This window comes from Myotis myotis, unplaced genomic scaffold (assembly GCF_014108235.1).
Source record: "Myotis myotis isolate mMyoMyo1 unplaced genomic scaffold, mMyoMyo1.p scaffold_m19_p_14, whole genome shotgun sequence".
Classification (NCBI taxonomy): Eukaryota; Metazoa; Chordata; class Mammalia; order Chiroptera; family Vespertilionidae; genus Myotis; species Myotis myotis.
Genome location: NW_023416318.1, coordinates 45,145,193 through 45,170,073, shown reverse-complemented (window position 1 = coordinate 45,170,073; position 24,881 = coordinate 45,145,193). Strand labels below are relative to the sequence as shown.

The following is a 24,881-nucleotide window of genomic DNA, read 5'->3' as shown; positions in this document are numbered from 1 at the left end:
CATTTTAAAATGACCCTGAAACAAAATGAATTAAACTGATAGTTCTTTTCAGTTTACAGCTGGTTATTATTGGTTTAAAAACTAGCCAAAGACCAGTCAAGAAGCAACGAGCATTTGGACATATTTAGTATACGAAATTTCACACTATACCTGTCAAATATCCTGTCAGTCTACAGTCCACAGCTCTCGTCCCTGCTGCGCCCTGGGCGTCTTAAACGCCCATGAGTAAAGCAGAAAACGGGAGGGGGTGGCTTTATTGGAAGGCTCTGGGGGGCTGATGGGAGGGAAGACCACCAGCTCAGAAGGCCTCGTGGGCTGGAAGGAAAGTCTTAGCCGCCAGGACTGTCTCTTTCTGAATGTCTGCTTCATTCTCTCAAGTTTTTTCCATGAGCTTGTAATCAAGGTGCCAACACCAGCAGACTGTCTGTCTTCCTCTCCTGAGAGGAACTGTGTTTTCACAGAGCCCATTAGAACAGCGGTTCTCAACCTGTGGGTCGCGACCCCTTTGGCCGTCGAACGACCCTTTCACAGGGGTCGCCTAAGACCATCCTGCATATCAGATATTCACATTACGATTCATAACAGTAGCAACATGACAGTTCTGAAGCAGCAACGAAAATAATTTTATGGTTGGGTCACAACATGAGGAACTGTGTTTAAAGGGCCGGAAGGTTGAGAACCACTGCATTAGAAGGCTAATGCAGTGGGAGGGATGCCAATTGGTTGAGCTTGGATGACATTTTCCATCTCAGGGACCGATCTCCGTGGGCAGGGGGAAGGGTGGGGCACAGGAGGGCCTGGCAGCTCCCCTAAGGATGTGCGAGCTATGAAGGTGGCGCAGTTCCCTAAAGAGAGACGGACAGTCCCAGACGAGAGCGAATGTCCTTCTAAACGACAACGAAAGCCCCTGTCGGAAGGAAGCCTTCGCAGACAGACCACCTTCTGCGGGTCGGCCTGAGAGGCTCCCCACTTTCAGAGTCTGGGTTCGCACCAGTCTGTTACTTCAGGGTTCTTGCTGCCCAGAGAGCAGTTAACTGAATTATTAAGATCTTCATTATTAAAATGAGGTAAGTTTTATCTGAATTAAAAAGGCAAACATAACATTAGTATCTTTCTCTAAGAGATCAAAACACTCTCATCACAACTTAATAAGGTTAGACCAGCCTGATGCACTGATGCGTAAAAATTTCTTCCATTTGACCAACTGGAAACTAAAGCCAGATGCCTTATCTGAGGTCTCAGTGCGCGAGGAAGTGGACTGGCTTCTGGACTCACGTGTTTTAGTTAAAGACCGATGTTTCAACAAATCAGTGCGGCCCACAGAGCAGTGTGTGATATTTGGCTTTACTTTATAAAAATACACAACTTAAATACATATGACACTCTCTATACAAGACATAAACAACTGTTGGATTTAACATTTTCAGTTATTTCAACAGAAAGCAAATATGCAAATTACCTCGTAAGAGCAAAAGGTTTGCTTAGAGACTCTGCATTCACAGTCACAGGGCAACCGATGCAGGAAGCCAACCCAAACCGTCCCATTTCCAACAGGTCATCCCCCCCGGCCCGCCCTGCACAGCGGTCCTGCCCTGCTGGTTCCACACCAGCTGATGCACCCACATCCCAGATTAAATGCTGTCTCCTCTAGAGATGGTTCGTGGGAAAACCAATGTACAAATGGTATCAAGTGTATCTTACAATTGTGCTCAATCCCAATCCCAAGTCTGAACCTCTTTCCACTTTGCAAAACTTGCGATGGAAGGTGGTTAGCTATATTTTGCAGCTAAACTCATTTTCAAAAGTTTCACCACATCATCGGCAGACTCCGTGAGCTGGACAGCATGCAGTGAAGGGAGTGACATCCCGGCGCCGACCAAAGTTCCTGGGAGAAGGCGCCGTCGCCGTGACACACAATGTGCACCAGCTCCACCCCTTCCAACCCGACACTGGGACCCCTCGCCCCTCCAGGCTGTCCCTGTGCTGCGAGGGGCGACGACCTCACTCCGGTGCTGCACTCACTCGGCTTTCTTTCAGAAAGTCAGCTGCCTCGTCTATGGCTCATGGGACTAACAGTGAAGTAGGTACTAGGTTATGGGTATAAAAAATATTGACCAGCTGAGAATTCAAGGCTGAGAACATACTAACCTAAGTTTCCTGAGGTAAATGTGAGCCTTAAAGAATAGTGTGTGAGCTCCAGCATCAGAGCAGTTTATGGGGGGGTAGCAGCACGACACCCCGCGTCTACAGTCCCTTAACAGACTGACGACAATGCCAAGGACACATTATGTGAAGAAGAAAATGGCGCGTGAATAACAGAAGTGCTGACAGGCGAGAACAGCGATTCAAATGGAGGCGGGAGGGGACAGTGGAACAGAAGGCGGGTGGATGTTAAAGTGCTTGGGCAGGTTGGACGATTAGCTTGAAATGCCTCCAGGGTTTTTTCTGACAAGTTTTAAAAGTTAATTCTTGGTGACTCAGATGTGGAAGGAATGGCTTTTCTTTAATAATAGCTGTTCAAACTTTTTATTCCTTTTTGAAAAACAAGATTCCCTCTAACATTTTTTTAGCCATTAAAATTATTCTGCTAGTTGTTACTCTCACTGATGTATTCTGAAATCCTAACTGGCTGAATAATTTTAAGATTGAACTAGAAAGGGCATATTTGCACCAAGAAGTTAAATTAATGCACAGAGGTCTGTAAGTTTGTATGAAGTTAGTACCTAAAAAACTTCTCATTGCTGTTCATGCTTCATTATCTTTTAATATTCTACTCAAGAATTATGGAAGTCAGACAATCCTGGCTTCCTCTCTTTTCCGTAAGTGAAGCAGTACATGGCCGCCTTGACTCCCAATGAAGGTCCTGGGAACTGAGTCCCAGGACCTGAGGACAGGATCAGGCTAAATTCCAACAAGTCAGTCGCTACATAGGGATACGAATGGAAGCCGAAAGAACGCCCCCTGTAACTGCCCAGCCGCACGCTCTCACTGTAGGTGAATGAGGTGACTGGCCCAGGGTTTAAGGACAGTGCTGAAAACTGGCCCCAGCTCTTTATACAGGGCCACACACACAGCAAGCTGTCAGGTCAACTTGGGCTGACACGGCCACGTGTGATCCCTCATTCACACGACTCCTCAATTCTGTAGCCAGAACAGAGCGATGTTCATTACCGTAAGCATGATGAAAGCCTTAAGCAACATCAGGTCCAGAGAACCTTGGGTTGGAGTTCCGCAGTCTCAGAGCTAGTTAACATTAAACAGCCAGAGGAAAACCCCACCAGAAATCAGATCTCAGACCTCATTTCATAAAAAAGAACATTTCGGTCTCATGGAGATGAGAACCTACTAGAAATCAATGCTCTGGTTTCTGACTAGCTCCCTGTAGCCCAAGGGCAGCCACCGAATGCAGCTGCTTTGGGAGGGCAAGAATCCCAGACGCAGTGGGCGTGAATGAATGGAAGTGCCTTTCTCCTGAGGTGTAGGCATGCCAACCGGCGGTCTACATGGGACAGCTGGTAAAATTCACAGAAAGTAGTGTCCTATGAACCTTAAAGCCCCCATCAGTGCAGCGTGGTCACAGCTAAAAACATGAGAATCCTCATGAGAGTGACAGGCGATGAGCCACCCCTGAGAGGGGTAGACGCCTGAGAGAAAGGCCAGGCCTGATCTTCACCCATCCTGGGAGACTGCGCTGGAGATGACGGCGAAATGGATTTCTCTATGTGAAGGAATCTATAATCTGTAGCATAAGATATCACTATTCAGAAATTTGGGACCCAAGCAAAATGATGGCGATTCCTCCCACACAGGCTTAAGGATCTCTCCCTCCACCGGCCCCACCAAAGGACCCACACTTGCCTCTGCTCATCCAGGCCCAGGCCCAGGCCCAGGCTCGTAGGGAGGCAGTGGGTGGAAGCCAGGGACTGAAGGGGAGAACTGATGGCGGATGTAGTATATGGAATAAGGAGGCCAGAGGAGAGGAACTGACACTGAGGAGGAGACCTGGCTTGTTGGGCAGCACCCCTGCCTTTCCCACCATTATTTGTCTGCAGCAAATAATACAGAAGCAATAAAAGGCATAAACCTCATATGGGGGCTCCGCTAAGGCATCAAATGTGCCTGAGCCAGGCTGCCGGGCCCCTGGCCAGGTGTGCACCATCCAGTGTGCCCTCAAGCCCTTGTCTTGGGTCTGGTTCCTCGTTCCTAGGTGATGATGTTTCCCACAGCAACCAGCACCCATTTCCACAGTCAGGGAGAGACCTCAGATCCAGGGGCCCGACTAGCAGCAGCCAGTTTACCCAGAAGTGTGGCTGCCATTGCTTTTACCCTCAGGACTGGCTCGTCTCTCCCCCTGGTGGTCAGAGAAGGGAACAGACTAAATGTCAAAAAAGGGCTGCTTAATTCAAAATCGCATCACTCTGTTTCACAAACTTCCAAAGGGCTCTAAGAGCTCATTAATTTTAGATTGATGGTTACACCACCACCTAAGGACTCATCCTAAAAGGAGCAACTTGCTTGTGAGGTCACACCAAACTTCCAGGGGTTTCGATATTGTCTGCTTCCGTTTTAATTCTGATGATGAATTAATAAAAAAGAAAGAGGTGAAAGGGTCTTCCTGTCCTCCCTCCAGAACCTTTGGACTCTCCTGAGAAGGGGCCTACGGGGGGACTTGCTGTCAACCTAGAAAGATGCGGTGAGCGCCGCAGGCGTGTGGTCCCTTCGCCCCCGCCGTGACATGGCAGCAGGCGCCTGGATTACTGATTCAGGGCTGACAACACACACGGGAAACGAGCAGGGAGGTTCTGTGGAGGGAAGCCCACGTTGGCTGTTGTACCTCCAGGGAAAGCCTGTTCGTACTGAGCCCCACGCGTCCTTTCCTCTCCTTCCTACTTGATGTTCTTCAGGACGGCCGTGCGGGCGTTCACCACCGCTTTGAAGGCATCCTCACTGCCAGGCGCCACGCACTTGTCCGGGTGGAGCAGCACCGCGAGCCTCCGATAGGCTTTGTTGACTTCGTCCCTGCGAAAAGGAGCCAAGCCCGTGTTAGGGACAGGCCCGCCCCAGGAGCTGCATTTGGCTGTTTGAATAACGTAATAACTCCTGCAGTAAGCATACCCCAAATAACTCCTACCCTTTTTAAAGGTGAAACTAGGAAACAACAAACAACAAATAATATGTAACATACAAGTAGAAAAAAAATACAGTGGAACCTGAGTATATAAACGCTGAGAAAGCGCTTGGTAAAGGAGTGATCATGTGAAAACAGACAGCACTTGGCACCTGGCGGCACTGAGTGAGTGCTGGCAGCAGGGGGGCCCGGGGCGGGCAGGGCAGGCCCCGCACTAGCTCTGAAAGTGGGGCTTGGGGACTAGCACGGGAGGGGAAGTACCGAGCAGCTGGCAGAGAACTGGCGAGGCTGGGCACAGACTGTGGGTCCGGCGTGCAGTCCCCTGAGCAAACTGCTGGGAGGGACACGCAACCAAGTAGCCAGGGAGCAGGGTCAGAAAGGTACAGGCCACGGAGGCCAAACAGGAAACGGGGTTTGACCAACGACAAGAGTAGGCGCTCCGTGACAAACGGTGCCGGGAGTGCCGTTCTTCAAGTCAGGGGTCAGGTGGGGGTGTTGCCATAACCCAGGTGAGAGCACATCGCAGCTACGGTGTCTGTGGCAGGAAGAGAAAGGGATAATGCAGAGCAAGAGGGGGCGGAAGCAGATGAGGAGCCAGATACACAGGTGGATGAGCTACAAGAAAAAGGGCTGAAATGAGTCCAGTTTCCTGGGGAGCCTGAGGCCCAGGGTAGATGGGGGTGCCAATGACCAGGAAAGGGGCGTGGAAAGGGGTACCTGAGAGGTATGTGAGCTCCCGGAGATAAAGAAGAAACGAGAGAGGTCAATATACCCAGAGAGAGGAGCGGGAAGACCCGCACAGCCGGAGATCTTAGGCTTCTGAGCTCCCCAATGAGCAGGAACTGACCGGGGAGGGGCCTGGAGACCATCTGGTCCTGTAACCCTCCCTGCTTTTTTTTTTTTTTTAAATATACTTTTTATTGATTTCAGAGAGGAAGGGAAAGGGAGAAAGAGAGACAGAAACAGCAATGATGAGAGAGCATCATTGATCGGCTGCCTCCTGCACGCCCCACACTGGGGATTGAGCCCACAACTGGGCATGTGCCCTGACTGGGAATCGAACCGTGACCTCCTGGTTCATAGGTCGACGCTCAACCACTGAGCCACACTGGCTGGGCTCCCTGTTCTTCATTATGCTCAGGTGCCAGGCCTCTGAGAGGCTTCTAGTGGCCAGTCACCGCCTGCAAGAGTCTGCTCTGTCTCCACCGGTGGCTTTATTTCCCGCCTTCCTTTTGTGATCCAGGTTCCCGCTGTCTCTTGAGGCTGGGTAGGGCGCTTTCTGAATGCCCTAGCTCAGTGGTCGGCAAACTGTGGCTCGCGAGCCACATGCAGCTCTTTGGCCCCTTGAGTGTGGCCACGAAGTTTCAATCACACTGTACGTGCACGCCCATACGTGGTATTTTGTGGAAGAGCCACACTCAAGGGCCGCAGTTTGCTGACCACTGCCCTAGCTTCCCTCCTTTACTTTTTATCCGAAGGACGTCTAGTTTGGCCCTGCAAATTAGGGAGTTGGTCTTTGCTGTCTTGATGTGACGGAGTCTTGTGTAGCTTGGAGAGACAGGTCACAGGGCCATGCTACGTTCTCCGTGTCCTGAGCATACATTTGATGGCTTTTTCTATTTTCTGCTCTTAGGGTAGTCCTGCATTCTCGTTTTAATCTTTCATGTAGCTCTTCTACATAATTTTTTTTGATATATTTTTTTGATTTTTCATGATCTTCTACATAATTTTAATATCAGCTACCAAGAATCACATTTTCCCCAAAGGACTCTCCATCTGTAAGCAGGTTCCGCATCCTCTCTCTTCCCCGTGAGCACGTCCTGGGTAGCCCCCTCCCTGCTCTGCTTCCTGAAGAAACATGTCCACCGGGGGTTGGTATGAGGCCTGGCCTGCTGCACCAAGAGTAACTTTTAAGAAGTCTGGGTAACCGATGGACACAGGCAGTAGCGGGGTGAGGGCCTGTGCTGGGGTGCGGGAGCGGGCTGGGAGAGGTCAATGGGGGGAAAAGGAAACATGTAATTTTCAACAATAAAGAATTTTTAAAAAGAAAAAAAAGAATTCTGGGTAGCAGGGGAGGCTTTCAAGGAAAATTATGGAGAAACAGGACTGAGTCAAGTGTGTAAGAAATATATTAATTCTACTGAAGATTAAGATTTTCTCAAAGGTCAAGAATAGTAAACAATTAGCACTGAACAAACATTAAAACTGTCTATAACTTAAAAAAATGTTTGTAGGTTTTTTTTTTTGTTTTTTTTTAAATATATTTTATTGATTTTTTACAGAGAGGAAGGGAGAGAGATAGAGAGTTAGAAACATCGATGAGAGAGAAACATCGATCAGCTGCCTCCTGCACATCTCCCACTGGGGATGTGCCCGCAACCCAGGTACATGCCCTTGACCGGAATCGAACCTGGGACCTTTCAGTCCGCAGGCCGACGCTCTATCCACAGAGCCAAACCGGTTTCGGCAATGTTTGTAGGTTTTGCCTCAAAGTGCTCGATACCATACAAAATTAGTTTGATATCTCCAGAAGAGCAAAGGTAAGAACAGTACATGTTTCTATTGGTTAAGGGCATGGAACTTGTGGAGATCCTGTAAATTTTAGTAGATTCCAATTAACCAGAGTGAATAAATAAGAAACCAAAGTTTACTTTTCTGTAATAAATATTGTTCTGTTAATAAGTAACCGTTTCTTAGTTTTAGAGCCAATATCCCTTGAGGATGAAATGGGAGAATTTAGAATGAGACCATGGAAACCTAAAAGTACATTTAAAAGATACCAATGAGCTCTGTGCTATGTACACGAGTCATCTGTGTTTAAAGCACCTGGCAAGTCGAGGTGGCCAATAACTGTCTTCCTCTCCCCTCCCCTCTTTGCTTCTGGACTAAAGATATGCTCTGAGACCAGAATGGAGAAGAGATACTAACACTATGGATGCTGACAAGGCAATTTCAAGGTGGGCTTGTGTGGGTGGGTGGGCGGGGTGGGGTCAAGGTGAATAAGGAGAAAGGGAGAACCATGGAGAGAAAAGCTATGGTGCAAAAGCAAAAGGTCTGAGGACTCGTATAATTATAATACGCACAGGAACAGTGTTCTGTAGTAAAACGTTAGGCAAACTTTGGAAGTTCTTAAGAGAGTAGATCCCAAGAGTTCTCATTACAATGAAAAACCTTTTCTTTTCTCTGAGATGATGAATAGTAACTAAACTTGCGGTCACTGTTTCACAGTATCTGTGAGTGAACCATTGGGCTGTACGCCTTAAACGGTACAATCCTGCACGTGAATTATATTTCATCGACACGGGGAAAGCTCTATGACCATACTGAACAATGATTTACTCTTGCACAGCAACAAAGAGTAGTGATTATATTTCTTTTTCTTCCAAATAATTCTTTTGGCTAAAATAAAGGAACATAACTACACACAGATGAGAATCTAGTAGGAATTTTGAGAAAGACAGAGAGACAGACAGAGAGAGAGAGAGAGAGAGAGAGAGAGAGACTCACACAAACACACACATGGCGTGTTCAGGGTCAAGAACCAATTCTACCACTAACCCCTGGGGTTACTGAATGTATTTAGTCTCACTAAGTCCCAGTTTTCCCAGTTATAAAATGAAATGTTTGAACATGTTGATTGCTAACATTTTTTCCTCTTCTAAAATTCTATAATTTAAGAATTCTCTTTTGTAAGGTATTTTTTTTAAGGTTCATTAGCTTCAAGGCTCTTAACTCAACAAGAGCAGAACATACCATTTCGAAAAGCAGTTCTGCATACACACTATCAGTGATGGCGAACCTATGACACGCGTGTCAGAGGTGACACGTGAACTCATTTTTTTGGTTGATTTTTCTTTGTTAAATGGCATTTAAATATATAAAATAAATATCAAAAATATGTCTTTGTTTTACTATGGTTGCAAAATATCAAAAAATTTCTGTATGTGACACGGCACCAGAGTTAAGTTAGGGTTTTCCAAAACGCTGACACGCCGAGCTCAGAAGGTTCCCATCACTGGTCTACAGAGTTATCACATCAGGCACCTGCTATCACCTGCATAGCGAAGACACAAAGCTGCTTCTGATTCAGTGAAAGAGTGTTAGCACGCCATCTAACGTATGTCACACGCCCCTGTATTTCCAGACAACTGTGAGAAGATATTTCGTACCTGTGATTTTGACAATGGAGCCGTGCTCTATAATTCTAGTAGGGCTCAGCACTAACATCACAGAGCACTGCTTACCTTGACGCTCCAGGTTTGACTCCCAACATGTCCCAGCTGTCTTTACTATTTCGAATTCTGCGAATGGTGTCTGCTTGTTCTTTGGTGAAACTAGCACTGCTATTTGGGATCGGACGTTTCCCGCCGTTTTCACATAAGTCAACTATGGCTGCATAGAAGGTCTGCAAAAAAAAACACAGCCCACGGTGGAACTGACTTGGCGAAAATGGGGATTCCTTGTAAGCATCAACTAAAGGACTTTAATACATTTAGTAACTCTTAAAATTCATACTAAAGCAAGTATTTCAGAGGGAAATACGATCAAAGAAGTGAAGGAAAATATACTGTTGGTGAGTGGAGAGAGAATCTCAGCAGAGAATTGGGAGCCACCCAAAAGCATCCAATGCAAACTCCAGAACTGAAGAGTGTTGAACTGAAAAATTCCCTCAGTGGATTCAACAGCAGATTGAAGTCAGAGCAACAGAGACTATGCAATCTAAAAAATAGAGAAAAAAAATGGGATAAAGATAAACATAGCCTCAAGAATTGTGGGACAGAAATCACATGATCTACTATGTAGCTGGAGTCCGAGAGAGAGAGAGAGAGAGAGAGAGAGAGAGAGAGAGAGAGAGAGAGAGAGAGAGAGAGAGAGAGAGAGAGAGAGAGAGAGAGAGAGAGAGAGAGAGAGAGAGAGAGAGAATAAGGCATAATATAAAGGTTCAAAAAAATCTCCCCAGCCCTAGCCGGTTTGGCTCAGTGGATAGAGCGTCAGCCTGGGGACAGAAGGGTCCCAGGTTCGATTCTGGTCAAGGGCACATGCTTGGGTTGTGAGCTTGATCCCCAGTAGGGGGCGTGAGGGAGGCATCTGATCAATGATTCTCTCTCACCATCATTGATGTTTCTATCTCTCTCTCTCCCTCTCCCTTACTCTCTGAAATCAATAAAAATATATTTAAAAAAAAATCTCCCCAAATTTCATGAAAAACACCTGCACATCAATCCGAGAAACTCAACAAGCCCCACGTAGGATAAGAGTAAAGAGACCCACACCCAGACACATGGCACAACTACTGAAAATCACTGAGAAAGAGAAGCTCTTGAAAGGAACTGGAGGGGAGCCTGGCCAGCGTGGCTCAGTGGTTGAGCGTCGACCTATGAACCAGGAGGTCACGGTTCGATTCCCGGTCGGGGCACATGCCTGGGTTGTGGGCTCGATCCCCAGTGTGGGGCGTGCAGGAGGCAGCCGATCAGTGCTTCTCCCTCAGCATTGATGTTTCTATCTCTCTTTCTCCCTCTCTCTTCCTCTCTGAAATCAATTTAAAAAAATGTTTTTAAAGAAAGTAACTGGAGGGGGACAGACATTACACACAACGGAGTAAGAGCAAGAATGGGCGCTAACAGCTCAGGAGACACACAGAGACCAGAAGAGAACGAACGAACAGAGCGAAAGTGCTGCTTTAACCTCTGCGGCTGTTATCTGTGCCGCCACCAACCTCCGCTCCTCCCAGGGGCTCTCCCATCGGAAATGAGAGTGGTAACTGCCGTACGCTACGTCTGAAAGGCGATGCAATATGTAAACCCCTCAGGATTGTAAAACACTATCCCAATGGCTAAGTATTATTATTGCACATATATAGGTACAAACCCACATAGGTTTGTTTCACAAGAAGAGAATCGTGGCAAGACAACACCAGCCTTATTTGGTCTTGAAATAGAAGCTACTGATGCCCAATTTAGCCCGTCAGCGAGGATGGGACCTGTCTTCCAATAGGAGGGGTGACAGCTTGTGAGGAGAAAATTCCGCATAAAAGATTAAGTAAGATCCCACTCAATAATTAAGAACAACTCTTTATAGTATAGCTACATTATTCAAAATGCTAAAAATGCCCAAAATATCAGATGTAGTCGTAAGAAAAAAATGCATTATTCATGCCACCACTTACTTCCAAATGGGTCTGTCATTAAGAGTTGACGTGATTTTAGAACTTAGTGTTTAAACAGCCTCCTCCCCTTAAAATTATCCAAAATTAGTAAATTTTTAAAAAGTGGCCATCTATTCAGCTTGCACTGTGAATGCATCCTTGATTGGCGAGACCTGGTTTTGTGTGTGACTGGCTGGATTTGTAACCGCCTCATATGGCCACGATATAGGATTATCTTAGCTATGGCAAGCCGATCTGCATAGAAATGTAACCAAAGGTAGTTTGGAAGAAATTCTCTGTCCACTGAAGTTAAGTGTAAAATAGCTGCTGTTAAACATGATAATCATCGGAATCACCTAGAAAGCTTTTTCAAAATATAGATTGCTGGCTCCATCACAACATTACGCTTCCAATAGGCCCGGAACCCAGCAACCTGTATTTTGAAGAATTTCCTCAAGTAACTCTGATATCAGCCAGGTCTGGTCTGAAATAGACAGCAGACAGGTATCACACACACATATCATATTCATATTCTTTCTCTTTTTCTCACCAGCTTCTGAAAAGAAAGAGCTCACTCAAATGAGAAATTCCCTTTTTGCTTCTCATAATTTAAACTAGAATTTGGCACGGGCAGTCTCGACACAGATTTTAGAACCACAAAATGCCGGGCTACCTGGAACATCTCATTAATTCCTTCTCCGGTTTGTGCTGAAGTTTCAAAGTACAGGAACCCTCTGCTTTCGGCCCAAAGACGCCCTTCACTTTCATCCACACAGCGGTGCTTGGTGCAGTCAATCTGAAACAGCAACATGAGGGCCAGAGACGGCCCAGTGAGGTCTGTCAGTCCTTTATAGGCAAATACTATTCTTAATGAAGCCCGGTGCTTGCACAGCAAATGCAGGACCCAACGGGACAAGACGACGAGTAATGTTGGATGGGGCTGATTTTCTGTGGCAAAGCAAGGGCCTGGAGAACCTGCCGCACCGAGGGGGGCGGGTCTGCTTTCACGCCTTTCCCCAGACCGCTCTGCACCTCTCACTGCCCTCCTCTGTCAGATCGGAGTGTGACGATTAGCATCCGCCTCTCCTGCTGTCACCATATCATTCCCCAAGCACCCACCAGACACAAAAATGGATCAAAGCCTGGCACCCAGCTGTTGGTTTGTTGTTGTTCTTGTGTTAGGGGCCTATGTTTTAAAAAGTTGTTGATTCCTATATTACCGAAAAAGGAACTTTCCTTTTTATGTTCCCCCAAACTCAGAGCTGCGCTCCTCCATAATAAATCTAGAAAGCTGAGCGGACCATTTCCAAAGCGGTTACCTTGTTGGCACACACTACGAAGACAACGTTTTCCATGTTCCCGTGAGGTCCAAGGTCTTGCTTCATTTCCGCCAGCCACGTGTCAAGGGCATCAAAGGAGTCTTTTTGCCCAACATCATAGACCAGCATCACACCCTGTGTGTCCTTGTAAAACTCGTTACGAACCTTCACATAAAAGAACAGATGCACAAAATCTGAAATAGCAAGTTGGAGGGGTTTTGTGGTTTTATAAGAAAAGGTACAAACCCACATAGGTCTGTTTCAAAAGAAGAGACTCATTAACTTTGCAAAGTATGTATGCTCTTTTGTGGTCACAGCATTTGCTGTTGTACCTCAGTGTCTGCTGGCCTTCACTTCAGGGGGCGTTTTACAAAATCAAAGTAACATGACTAACAAAATCTGTCGGTGCAGAAGGGCTTGGAATGGAAAGAGCAGCCTCTGCCCTACCTTCCTCACCTCCAGTTCCACTCCCCAGGGGCGATCAATCACTAAGTGCTGTTAGCAGACCTTAAAATAACACAGTGACGTCAAGTTCTGCTCAGGAAGAACATGGAAGCTGAGTGAACAATTAAAAAGAACTTAAGGCAAAAGTGACACAGATATTAGCAACAGGTACAGCCATTAGACACCCATCCCGCAGCCGGCTTTCCCGGGGGGGGGCGGGCAGGTCTCTCTGCGCCTGGAGCTGAGCAGCAGCCTCAGACTGCACACTGAGCCACAGCGGACGGGAACTCGGCTCTGGAGCCGGGCACACCTGGTTCACGCTCACTCTGAGCCTCTCGGTGTCTCAGTTTCCTCATCTGCAAACGGGACACTCCTCACTCCCCAGGGCTTTTACGACGAGGAAACGAGGTGATGAAGGCAAAGCACCACCAAGGGCATGAGCCTCCCTTCCTCCCTCCAGGAGGAGGGACAGATGCGCTTTTCCCTGTTCTTCCTGTGAGTACAAGGAAGACGCCTGGGCAGCACATAGGAAACAGACAGAACAAGTCTCGGGAAGGTGGAGAGAAGGCAGACCAGCCTGGGAGCTGGGGAACGGACAATGATACACATGCAAGACAGGGAGCTGGGGTCCACCTGGAAACGCCACAGGGTGCAGACAGACAAACGCCCCCAGAGCCTGCTCCCTTTAGACAGAAGACCAGGAAAGGGGAAGCCTCACAAGACAAAGAAACTAGACAATAACCACTCACTCCCGCCAGACGCCTCAAAAAATTCTGCCTCTCCACCCCACCCACTCAGGCAAAGGCTGAGTAGAGACTTCAGAAAAATAAATGACTGAGAAACACAATAACCAAAATGAAAAAGCTTAGAAATTGAGCTCAACAACAAATGGAGGGGACAGTGGAAAGACTCAGAGAACTAGAAGGCAGACAATAACATTAGGCACAATAGAGAGAGAAACAAACAAGCAAACAAATAGAACAGCGCCTCAGGGACCGTGGGACGACAACAAGACGAGAGTCCCAGCGGAGAAATGGGGGGGACTGGAAGCGCTCAGAGAAATAATGGCTAAAACTCCTCAGATGTGGCAGGAGACATACACCTACAGATTCAAGAAGCTGAGGACACCCCAAACAGAAAAAGCAAAGGCCTCCAGGCCAACTCACCACAATCCAACCCCTAAAACTAAAGACCAAGGGAAAATCAGGAAAGCAGCCCAGAAAAGTGAGACCTCCCCTCTGGGGAAAAAACATTTCAAATGACAGCAGATTTCTCATCAGGAATCGAGACCAGAGGACTTTCCAAGGGCTGGAAGGAATGCCAGCCCAGGCCGGGCCGGTGTGGCTGAGCGGACCTGATCACTCGCACCTGCCACGAACGCACTCACGTTCTGGGCTCAGGCATGCAGTGAAAAGCGCAGTCCCTTCACAGTGAAAATGTCTCACACAGCCACACACACTTATTTTTACACATGATTTGAATATGGGTTGTTTCAGGTAATTCAGGATCTTTGGCTAAACCACTGACAATACTGGATACAGGTTTTCTCAAAAAGGCTTTCTTACCTCGTAGAAGAAGGGGTGTCCAGCCATATCAAAGATGTTCACTTTGATCTCTCTGTCTCTGACTTGTACCCTGGAATGTTCACATGAAAAAAAATCCCAAAGGTCATGGTTTCTGCATTCACATTAATATTATTTGTCACTTAGAAATATCTGTCACACGTTTTAAAGGCGTGTGTGTATGAACCTTCAAAGAGCTTCTCAGTGCCTCTTCCGATCCCGGATCATCTCTGCAACAGGAGCCACACCTGGGCAGGCAGCCTGCCTCCTGATCCTAACACACTGAGCCCGCCTGGCACAGGCCCTCGCTCACCTCCAACTGCCCTCAGACACGCCCGTCCGCCCCCTTCACTCACCAAGGGCGGCTCGTGCTGTGGGACTAAGGAAAACAGACAAGTAGAGCGAGATGAAGGAGAACAAAATATTTTGTTTCCCTTAGTAAGACATCTTAATTACTACTGGTTATACTCGGTTATGATGCAGAACTGTAACAAATTATATTATTAACAATACCTGTTTAATTTTCTTGTTAGCTGCATTTGAGCAATAGCAATAGTCAATTTTCTCTCAGAAATTTGAAAATAGAGAACAGAACAAAAAGGGAAATAACAACCATTAAAATTAGAATTAACTACTGTTAACATTATAGCATTTTTGCTTCAAGTCTTTTTTTAAAAAAAGAAAAATCACTACTGGAAAATGAATGAATAAAACGTGATAAATAATTCGAACACCAAAGGAAAATACAAAGGAGAAAGCTTAAAAGTAAACCCAAATCATATCACCCAGAAAAAACCATCACTAACAAAGATGAAAATCACCACAGACTTCTTTCTATGCACAGATAAGACTAATAGACATTTTAATAAATATGGGTTTATACTATTTTGAAATAAAAAGTATAAGTTTTACTTTTTATTGAATTTAACAAAAAACAAAAAACTGAACTGGGAGGAATTGAGCTTTCAATGTAAATGTGTCCTCACCACAGAAATATTATTTCCCAAAAGGTTCCACTAAGGTTAAAGAATAGAGATTATAACAATAAATTAACCAAAGAGCATCTTTTTTAAGTATTTCAGTCTTAGCATTGGTACGACTTCCTCGGGGGGGAGGGGGGGGGGAACCAGGACATCGGCACCTGCTCCCTTGTTCCCCGCTGTCTCCTGGTGTGTTTATTACTATTCTCTGTCCAAAGGATAACATCTACGTTCAGTTCTGAAACCCTCCTTCCTACAGCTGTTTTCTAGTATTTGTCCATTTAAGTCCAACTAACCAGCACTCATCGTCTTGTCGTGATTCCCTCTGCTGAGCTCTCTACCAGGTCTCACCAAACGTAAGAAGCACATTTGGACATCAGAATCCATCTAACAAAAGAGAACGTGCGAACAGCAGACAAAACGAAATAAGAGTGTGGGAGCACCTACAAAAGGCCTGGCACAGTAATTTAAATTAGAAAAGTTCACCTTAGGAGATAGCATGTGAGAAGGGGTGGCACTGAAGGACACCGTCAGGAAGTGACACAGTGCTCGCACACTGACACTCCAAGGAGGTCAATTTCCTTTCGAAGCCAGAGAAACTGCCTTAAGAAAACGGCAATTCGTCACCTCAGGGCGGTGCTGCCCTAGCTGCGGCCTGAAGACCTGGCATCCTGACGGGGGAGGGGGCTGTGAGAACGCAGACCCGGGAATCAGAATCTCAGCCTAGGAATCTGCATTTTGACAAACTCTACAAGCAATTCTTCAGAATACTGCAATTTGAGGTTCACCATATCGAAAACAGGACAGGTGGAATGGCCAAGGAGTGCCCCTCCACCCCTTCTCCCCATGTACCTGGTAGTGCCAATGTTCTCAGTGATCCCACGGCTGACCGAGTTAGGGAAAGGCGCCTGTCCTGCCTGACAACCAAAACCTTCCCTGGGATTTTTACACTTGGAATGTTAGTTTCGCTCTCTCGCTGGAAGTAAAATTTACAGGGTGAGGCTGAGAGCTGCTGGCAGCTGTGTGGAGAAAGCCAAAAGGGGGAGAGAGGGAGAGAGAGAAAGAGAGAGAAGGAGAGGGGGAGAGGTAGAGAGAGAGGTAGAGAGAGAAAGAGAGAGAAGAAGAGAGAGGGAGAGGGAGAGAGGGGGAGAGGAAGAGAGGGGGAGAGGGGGAGAGGGAGAGAGAGAAAGAGAGAGAAGGAGAGAGAGGGAAATGATTTGGCTATATTTGGTTCCAGTCATCTCTGAGGCCCAGCTACATCTGTGTAATTGGATTCTGTGAATTGACGTCCTTTTTATTTATTTTTGCTGGAGTTGATCTGAGTTGGGTTTCTGTCAATTATATCCTCCTGACTCACCAGGGATAACCACCTTCTCCAAAAAATTTCAGCCAGAAACAGAAGTCTGTTGAATAAACCACCTTCTGTGGTGTAATATGGCGATTCTCATTTCTTAGATGAATCAAATAGATACTTACATGATTCAAAACAAAACTGCCTTCAACAGGATCCCCCCACATCACTGGTGAAATCCTGTCCCCTGAACTATAGATACCCCCCCCCCCCCCCGCTTTATCTACCTTTCTGAATGTTGCTAATATTCTAATCTTGCAAACTTCCTATTCGGATATATCCATCTTACCTAACAATAAGTACTTACTGAGCATCTACGACATACAAGCACTGAGCCAGGCACTGGGAGATAATTTACACTAATTGCCCCTTATTCACAGGCTTACAATCTAGCGGGAGACATTAAACATATACAAATCATAATAATAACACAAAGTAATTTAGGGTAAGTACCATAAACAGCAGAGAATTTTAGTATTTCTGTCATTTGCAACCAAAACGAGTCCTGACTGACGAAGCAGGTGTTCAGAAGGCCTATGGGCACAGGAGTATTTCACACCTTGCAGGGACGGGCAGGTGGAGAGAGGAGGGGAAGGGCCGTTTCAGGTGCAGAGTGAACGCTGGCACCTGATAGGACAGCATGATGGCAGTTCAGTGTGGATGGAGAGCGAAGGTGTAAAGGAATGAAATAAGAGAGACGGGGGGAAGGGGTGTAGAAGGGAAATTGGGGCCAGAATAGGAAGTGCCTGAGATTCCACCTTCAGGGAGTGCTGTCTACCTCCTTTCTACTCTTCGGCAGTATTATCTCCTGTAACGTAATGCTTCCTCCCCAGCTCAATCCACTCTCGATTCATCTCCAAAGAAACCCTCAGTTATTCCCAATTTCACTCTTCCTGGGTCATTTCTCTCCTCAAGTCCAATAGGCTCTGAAGATTACAAATCAACCAAGTTCTCTGATAGCAAATGTTCCACATAATATTTAGACTTCTCAGAGAGGATATTTCAAAATGCTCTAAACACATCTGCTAATAGGGCCTCCTTCTACAGAAACACGTTTCCTGAAAAGTGACGCCTGCCAGTTCTGCTCTCCGCCGACCTGCTCCGCAGGCAGACCTATGCCCATGGCGAGGCCTGCCGAACAGGCGCGCTCAGTGAGGGGTGCGTGACGGCTGGCGCTGACTGGTGTGATCTCCACGCATCTGTGAGGTCTCACTCCTATTCTTCCCCAATTTATCTCAGACTGTATTTCCAGACAGCGTTTTAGAAAGGTTCTGAATTTCTATGTAAGTTACAACATACTCACTTTGTGACTCCATAGTCAATTCCAATTGTTGCAAGGTATTTCGACACAAATCTTTTCTCACAGTATCGCTTTATAATACAGCTCTAAAAAGGTGAAAATACATGCTTTTAGTAAATAGCTTCCATGAACATATACAAAATAAACACATTTCTTCACATGGTTGGTGTCTTCATTCCTCACTATGAGAAAGCATTTTTTAAAGGCAAAAGTATAAAAATAACTGAAACAAATGCTGAAAGTGGAGATTTTTAAAGAAAAATTATTTTGTAATTCTCCCCTTAATATCGAATATGGGTATGCATTTAGTTTAGTTCTCAATCCTTGTGCTCTTTTCTTTGAAGATATCTTCTCCTTTCTTTTTAAATTTTTTTTTTTAATTTCAAAGAGGAAGAGAGAAATAGAAACATCAGTGATGACAGAAAATCACTGCTTGGCTGCCTTCTGCACAGCCCACAATGGGGATTGAGCCCGCAACCCGGGCCTGTGCCCTGACCAGGAATCGAATCATGGCCTCCTGGTTCACAGGTTGACACTCAACCACCGAGCCATGCCAGCGAGGCAAGACCTCCTCCACTTTCAACAATAACAACAAAATGCCTAAGTCTAGCCTTGACTCCCTCCCAAGACTAGATCCCCATCTCCAAATATGTGCTAGACTAGTTTCGACTCAGATGTCCTGGTGTTACCTCAAATTCAACATGTCTGAAAATAAACTAATCTTATACGTAAAATAGCACATCCTGCTGACAATCTACTTATATTGATATTGCTACCATTTTCCCAATCACAGAGGATCAAAAGGTTAAAGTCGTGTTTGATTCTGAGCCTTTCTAAATCTCCTTCTCTCTTCATTCCAAGAGTCATCGATCCCGCTCTGGTTTAGGTCATCGTGTACTAGACAACCGTAGGAACTTCTTCATTCGTCTTTTTCTGGCTCCTTTTCCTCCCAACTTTAGCCAACACTGCACACCACTAACATTATTTCAGCTCAGAAATCTTCAGTGGCTTCTCATTGCCAAGACCTCAAAATCCAAATTCCTTTGTCTGTTTTTCAAGGTCCTCTGTAATCTGACCCTAATCTGTCTTCTCCAGCGGTTCTCAACCTGTGGGTCGCGAACAATGAAAATACATCCTGCATATCAGATATTTACATTACGATTCATAACAGTAGCAAAATTACAGTTGTGAAGTAGCAACGAAAATAATTTTATAGTTGGGTGACCCCCAATTTCATTGTTACAAACTGAACACAATTAAAAGCATAGTGATTAATCACAAAAACAATATGTAATTATCTATGTGCTTTCCGATGGTCTTAGGCAACCCGTGAAAGGGTCGTTCGACCCCCAAAGGGGTTGCGACCCACAGGTTGAGAACCGCTGCTCTAAACCCTTCTATATAAACTCTCCATTTCGGCAAAACTCCCAGGACCTGACTTCCTGGCCTTTGTCATTACTCTTCCTTCTACTTGGAATAAACTTTCCCTTGTCTTTTCAAATCTTAGTTATCCTTAAAGGTCCAGCTCAAACTCAGCGCTCAGGTTATAAGAGGTCTTGTCTGCATCTGAACTCCCCTAGCACTTTACATACACACTATCACATACACACACACACAAACCCTATGCACTGCCATTAGTCATACACTCCCCCGTATTGTTAATTACCTTTTCACATGTGTATATTTACTTTATCTCTTCAGCTAAACAGTAAACTATGTGAGGGCATGCACCAGAATTTTACTTGTTTATATCTTCTGCAGAATTAGATCAGTGCCAATGAAAAGCCAATTTAAAATGACTTGTATATTAGTAATAATCCTTAGCACTTATAAAACTTATAATTTACTTGAAGTGCTAATAATGGAGTTTGTCCTTTCCTGATGAACCTCAATCTAAATTAAATAGGACAGTTACTATAAAAAGGACTTAATAAACTCACCCTAGTAAGAGAGGAATTGCAAGAGTGCCCTCTCGTGGACATTCTGAGACAGCACCCTAGTAAGGGATTAGGTGCAATAGTGCCCTCTTGTGGACTTTCTGAGAACAGCATCCTAGTAAGGAATTAAGTACAATAGTGCCCTCTTGTGGACATCCTGAGAACAGCACCCTAGTAAGGCATTAATTAGTAAAACCCTAGTAAGGGTCCTCTTTTTAAAAAATTAATGTATCTTTATTGATTTCAGAGAGGAAGGGAGAGGGAGAGGGAGATAGGAGCACGGATTCCGGGCACGGAAACTCCTTTTTCTTATTTTATCTCTAGAATCTCTAAAAAACAATGCTGAGTAATAAAGGAAAATAGTAAGTATCCTTTTTGTACCTATTTTTAATGGAAGTTGCCTTAACATTTTACCATTTGGTATGTTTTCCGGTGATTGATAATAAATATTGTTTTATCATAAAGTGTTCATTAGAAGTGACTAGTTACATCAAATATCTTTACAGTACTGGAAATATTTTCTCCAGTAATCAGTTGACATAACAAATTATGGAGCTGACATCTTGATATTGAGCCATGTTTGCATTCATATAATAAACCCTTACTAACAGTGAATTATTCTTTTATTGTTGAATTCTGTTGATATTTAAAAATTATGCATCTTTATGTTTATGTAAAATTGGTATATAATTTTAAAAAATATATATTTTATTGATCTTTTTACAGAGAGGAAGGGAGAGGGATAGAGAATTAGAAACATCAATGAGAGAGAAACATTGACCAGCTGCCTCCTGCACACCGCCTACTGGGGATGTGCCTGCAACCAAGGTACATGCCCTTGACCGGAATCAAACCTGTGACCCTTCAGTCCGCAGGGCGACGCTCTAGCCACTGAGCCAAACCGGTTAGGGCAGTATATAATTTTTTATACTATATCAATTTTTGCTACTTAAGTTTCCATGACTTCATATAATAAATTTGAGTCCTATTCATATTTTTCTTTGCCTTGGAATAACTAAAGAAATTGAAATTGTGTTATTTAAAGCTTAAATAAGGCTTATTCATGAGCCTGATACCTTTTTAAATGGCAAATCTCTTTATGTTATTGATTTCAATTTTTAAAATATATTTTTATTGGTTTCAGAGAGGAAGGGAGAGGAAGAGAGAGACAGAAACATCAATGATGAGAGAAAATCATTGATTGGCTACCTCCTGCATGCTCTACACTGGGGATTGAGCCCGAAACCCAGCATGTGCCCCAACTGGGAGTCAAACTGTGACCTTGTGGTTGATAGGTCAATGTTCAACCACTGAGCCACGCCACCTGGGCAATGATAAATCTCTTAAATTCTTTTTAATTTCTTCTGGAGTAACTGGTCAGTTGGACTCTCTACTTCTTTTTGAGTCAATTTTGGTAATTTATATTTTGCTAGGAAATCCCCCATTTCCTTTACATTTTCAAATGTGTTCCCATAGAATTGTAGGTAGTATTCTCTAATCATTATTTTAATCTCTTCCAGTATGTGACTATCTCCTTTTCAAAACAAATCTTGTAATTTTTTGCTTTCTCTATTTTTTCTTAAACAGATTTTAGGCACTTTGTTATTAGTCATTCCAGAAAATTCCCTCTCTCTTTTGGTTTATGTTGTGTTCTTTTCCTAATGTATCAATAAATAAATTCCTTTAGCTTTTTAAAAATTGAGATATACCATACCATAAAATTCACATTTTAAAGTGTACACTTCCATGGTTTTTAGTATACTCACAAAGTTGAGCAACCATTAAATTCCTTTAGTTTTTATCTCTCTTCTGTAGAAATAAAATAATGCATTTTCCTTTGTTGACAGCTTTAATTTTGAAGGTTAGGGATAGATTTAATTTTGAAGGTTATGGTATAGATTCTATTCATTTTTTTATTGCTTTCTAGTTATTTTGTTATTTGTTCTGATTTGCTTTTTGATTCAAGGATTATTTATTAGAGCATTCCTTATGTTTAACTTATAATTATTTATTTGTATATCTTTCTACATTTTCCAAATTCTTTAAAATGAGTATGTACTACTTTTATAATTAAGGGGGAAAATGTGTTCATTTAAATCTTTTATTCACCTAAAATTTATTTTTGAGAAAGAAATGCAATAGGAATCTACTCCCAAATAGTAGGTACTTATTCCAATAGTACTTATTAATGGTCTCTATGTTCCCATGATTTCATTACATTTGTTATAAACTGAATTTCCTCATCTGTTTGGGTTTATTTCTGGACTCCATTCTGTTCCACTAATGTCTCTATATTTCCTTTCCAGTATCAATAGGAAATCTTGGTAACTTTAAAAGGTGTTTTAATATCTAGTAGTGTTAGTCTCCTCTCATTTCTTTTTTCACAATTTTCTTGGTTATTTTCATGTTTCATTTTTCAGAAGGACATTAGTACCTTTTATTATGTTCTGAAGGAAAATCTTACTGGAAATACAATTGGAATTGAATGATATCTATGTATTAATTTAAAGAATTAACATTTCTACAATACTGAGTGATCCTAATTAAGAAGAAATATCTTTTCATTTGGCTAGGTAATTTTATGTCCCTCTGCAGAACATGAAATATTTCTTCATACAGGTCCTGCCTAGTTCTTCTCAATTTTAAACCTAGGCACTTTATTTTGTTTTGTTTTTTATTGTAAATTAAAATAGTTTTCAGTTATATATTCCAAACATTTATAATTTTATATAGTAAAGCTATTAATTTTTGTATATTAGTTTTTCCTTATTGAATTTTCTTATTGTTTCTAATAGCTGTTTCTAATAGCTTTCAGTTAATTCTCTTTGGGTTTCTAGATAAACAATCATATCATTAGCGAATAATGATAATATTGCCTTCTTTCCAGTACTTCATGTATTCTTTCTTTCTCTTACCTAATTGCACTGGCTAATAAATGAATGTAGTGACACTGGGAATTTTGGGCTATTTCTAATGTTGCACCATTTAGACATAGTAAAATTACAAAAGTGATGCATGCTCACTTTGCCAATTTAGTACATAACCTTCAAAAGGCACTTTATTATTTTCTTTTCAATGCCTGGCACATAGCTGATGTTCAGTAAATGCTGACTTTCAGTGAATGCTATGTTAGTACTTACATTTATACACACAGATACATAAATAGTAAAATGCTGCTAAATAGAAAGGAAAGACACTGAAAAACATTGAATGAGCATTACTGGTATGTGCAAGGCACAGGCTTAAGCATCTCTGAACAGTTCTTTTAGCTGGGACATCCTGCTCCCAGCTGATTCTGACAGCGCGCCATCATGGAGGGAGCTCTGCGGTGGGCGTGCGAGGACCTGGGTTCTAATCCTGCCTCTGTCACTAATGTGACGGCTCTGAGAGCTTCTCACTAAGCAGCTTCCACTGACCCAGAAGGAGAGACAATTTGGGCGAAGAGGAGGCAGTCTTAGGACTCGTTTGGGGAAAGACCTGGGTCGCCTCTCGCCCTCCATCTCCGCCCCCCCCCCCCCCCCCGCCATACAATGGGAGAGCGTTTGGCTGATACCCAGGAGACGGAGAAAAGAAAAAGGCAGTGGAACTAAGGCTTCCTCGAGAGAACTGATGTGGCGACACCACCAAAAACCAAACAAACCTGCAAAAAAAAAAAAAAAAAAAAAAAGGCAACAGGCTCCTGGAGACCCCTGCAGCTCCCCGTGAAACATGTCAGCATCAGCGATGCTTTCTCAGGACTGAAGGGCTCGACTCTGGGCTCCAGGTCTGCAGAGAGCCCTTTGCAAGCGCCCAGGCCTCACGCGCACCCAGCAAACTCCCTGCGGCTCCCCGGCTCTGCGTGGGTCACTAAACTTTCCCTCTCCACCTCCAAGTCCTGGGGGGGGGGGGTCCCCTGGAGCGCAGAGACGGTCTCTGCGCAGACGGAGTGACGTCAGGGTCCAGGCCTCCTGACTCTTTGGGGTACATACCCTCAAGGGGTAAGGGCCACAGAAGCTACCTTCCTGGGCCGGGCGCCGTCGGAGGGGGAGGGGCCGCCCAGAGGTCAGAAAGGTCAGGCGAGCTTTCCTCCCGTCGCCCGTCCCCCGGAGGGGACCCCGGCCTGCTCGGGGGCGGGGAGGAGGCTGAGCCCCAGGCTGCTGAGTGGCCGCCCTCCCAGCCAATCGGCACGTCGCTCCGCGGCGCCGAGGTCCCGCCCCCGAGCCCGGTACTCACTTTCCCCACTTCGGCGTTGCCCATGGAGATGACTTTGATGCGCAGGGACTTGCCAGGCTCCTTCCGCTTCGGCACGTTGGCGTCCATCGCCCTCGCTCTCCCGGGGCCACACGCTCGGCCTCGCCTCGCTCCCCGCGCGGGCCCGTCCCTCAGGCCTCCTCGCCCAACGGCGGCCCCGCTGCCACCGGCGCCGCCCGGGCCCCGCGGCTCGCCATCCCCGCCGCCGCACAGCAGCGGGCGCAGGCGGTTGGGAGCGCCGGAACGGGGGCGGGGAGGGGGGCGGGGCGGGGAAAGTCTCGCGATGCTAGAAAGGGGAGGCGTGACGTCATCGCCAGGCCTGGAAATGAAGTTGCGGTTCCCTGATCCCCGGGCCAAGCGAGGGGGTCCGGTGGGCGGGCAGGCGGCTGCAGGGGCGGCTTTGCGCCCAGAGGCTCCAGGACGGTGGTTCTCAACCTTCCTAATGCCGCGGCCCTTTAATACCGTTCCTCATGTTGTGGTGACCC

General features: G+C 45.1%; 1 protein-coding gene across 2 annotated transcripts; it reads right to left on the bottom strand.

Annotated features, from left to right (window-relative positions):
• Nucleotides 1-1,325: 1,325 nt before the first annotated feature.
• On the bottom strand, nucleotides 1,326-24,645 carry DNAJC27 (DnaJ heat shock protein family (Hsp40) member C27). Of its 2 annotated transcripts, XM_036335179.1 has the most exons (7): nucleotides 24,379-24,645; nucleotides 18,233-18,315; nucleotides 14,602-14,671; nucleotides 12,593-12,757; nucleotides 11,947-12,069; nucleotides 9,373-9,533; nucleotides 1,326-5,019 (listed from the first exon to the last, which is right to left on the bottom strand). In XM_036335179.1, exons 1-7 carry the CDS (start codon nucleotides 24,463-24,465, stop codon nucleotides 4,887-4,889), a joined length of 822 nt encoding a protein of 273 aa, XP_036191072.1. In that variant the 5' UTR covers nucleotides 24,466-24,645; the 3' UTR covers nucleotides 1,326-4,886. The 2 variants fall into 2 exon arrangements, with proteins under 2 accessions (XP_036191072.1, XP_036191073.1); XM_036335180.1 differs by lacking the exon at nucleotides 9,373-9,533.
• Nucleotides 24,646-24,881: the final 236 nt, after the last annotated feature.

Coding starts and splice junctions, on each gene's coding strand:
- DNAJC27 (XM_036335179.1), bottom strand. CDS start 24,465: ATGGACGCCAACGTGCCGAAGCGGAAGGAGCCTGGCAAGTCCCTGCGC. Junction 18,316..24,378: donor GCAACGCCGAAGTGGGGAAA/GTGAGTACCGGG, acceptor TCACCTTTTTAG/AGCTGTATTATAAAGCGATA. Junction 14,672..18,232: donor ATTGACTATGGAGTCACAAA/GTGAGTATGTTG, acceptor TGAACATTCCAG/GGTACAAGTCAGAGACAGAG.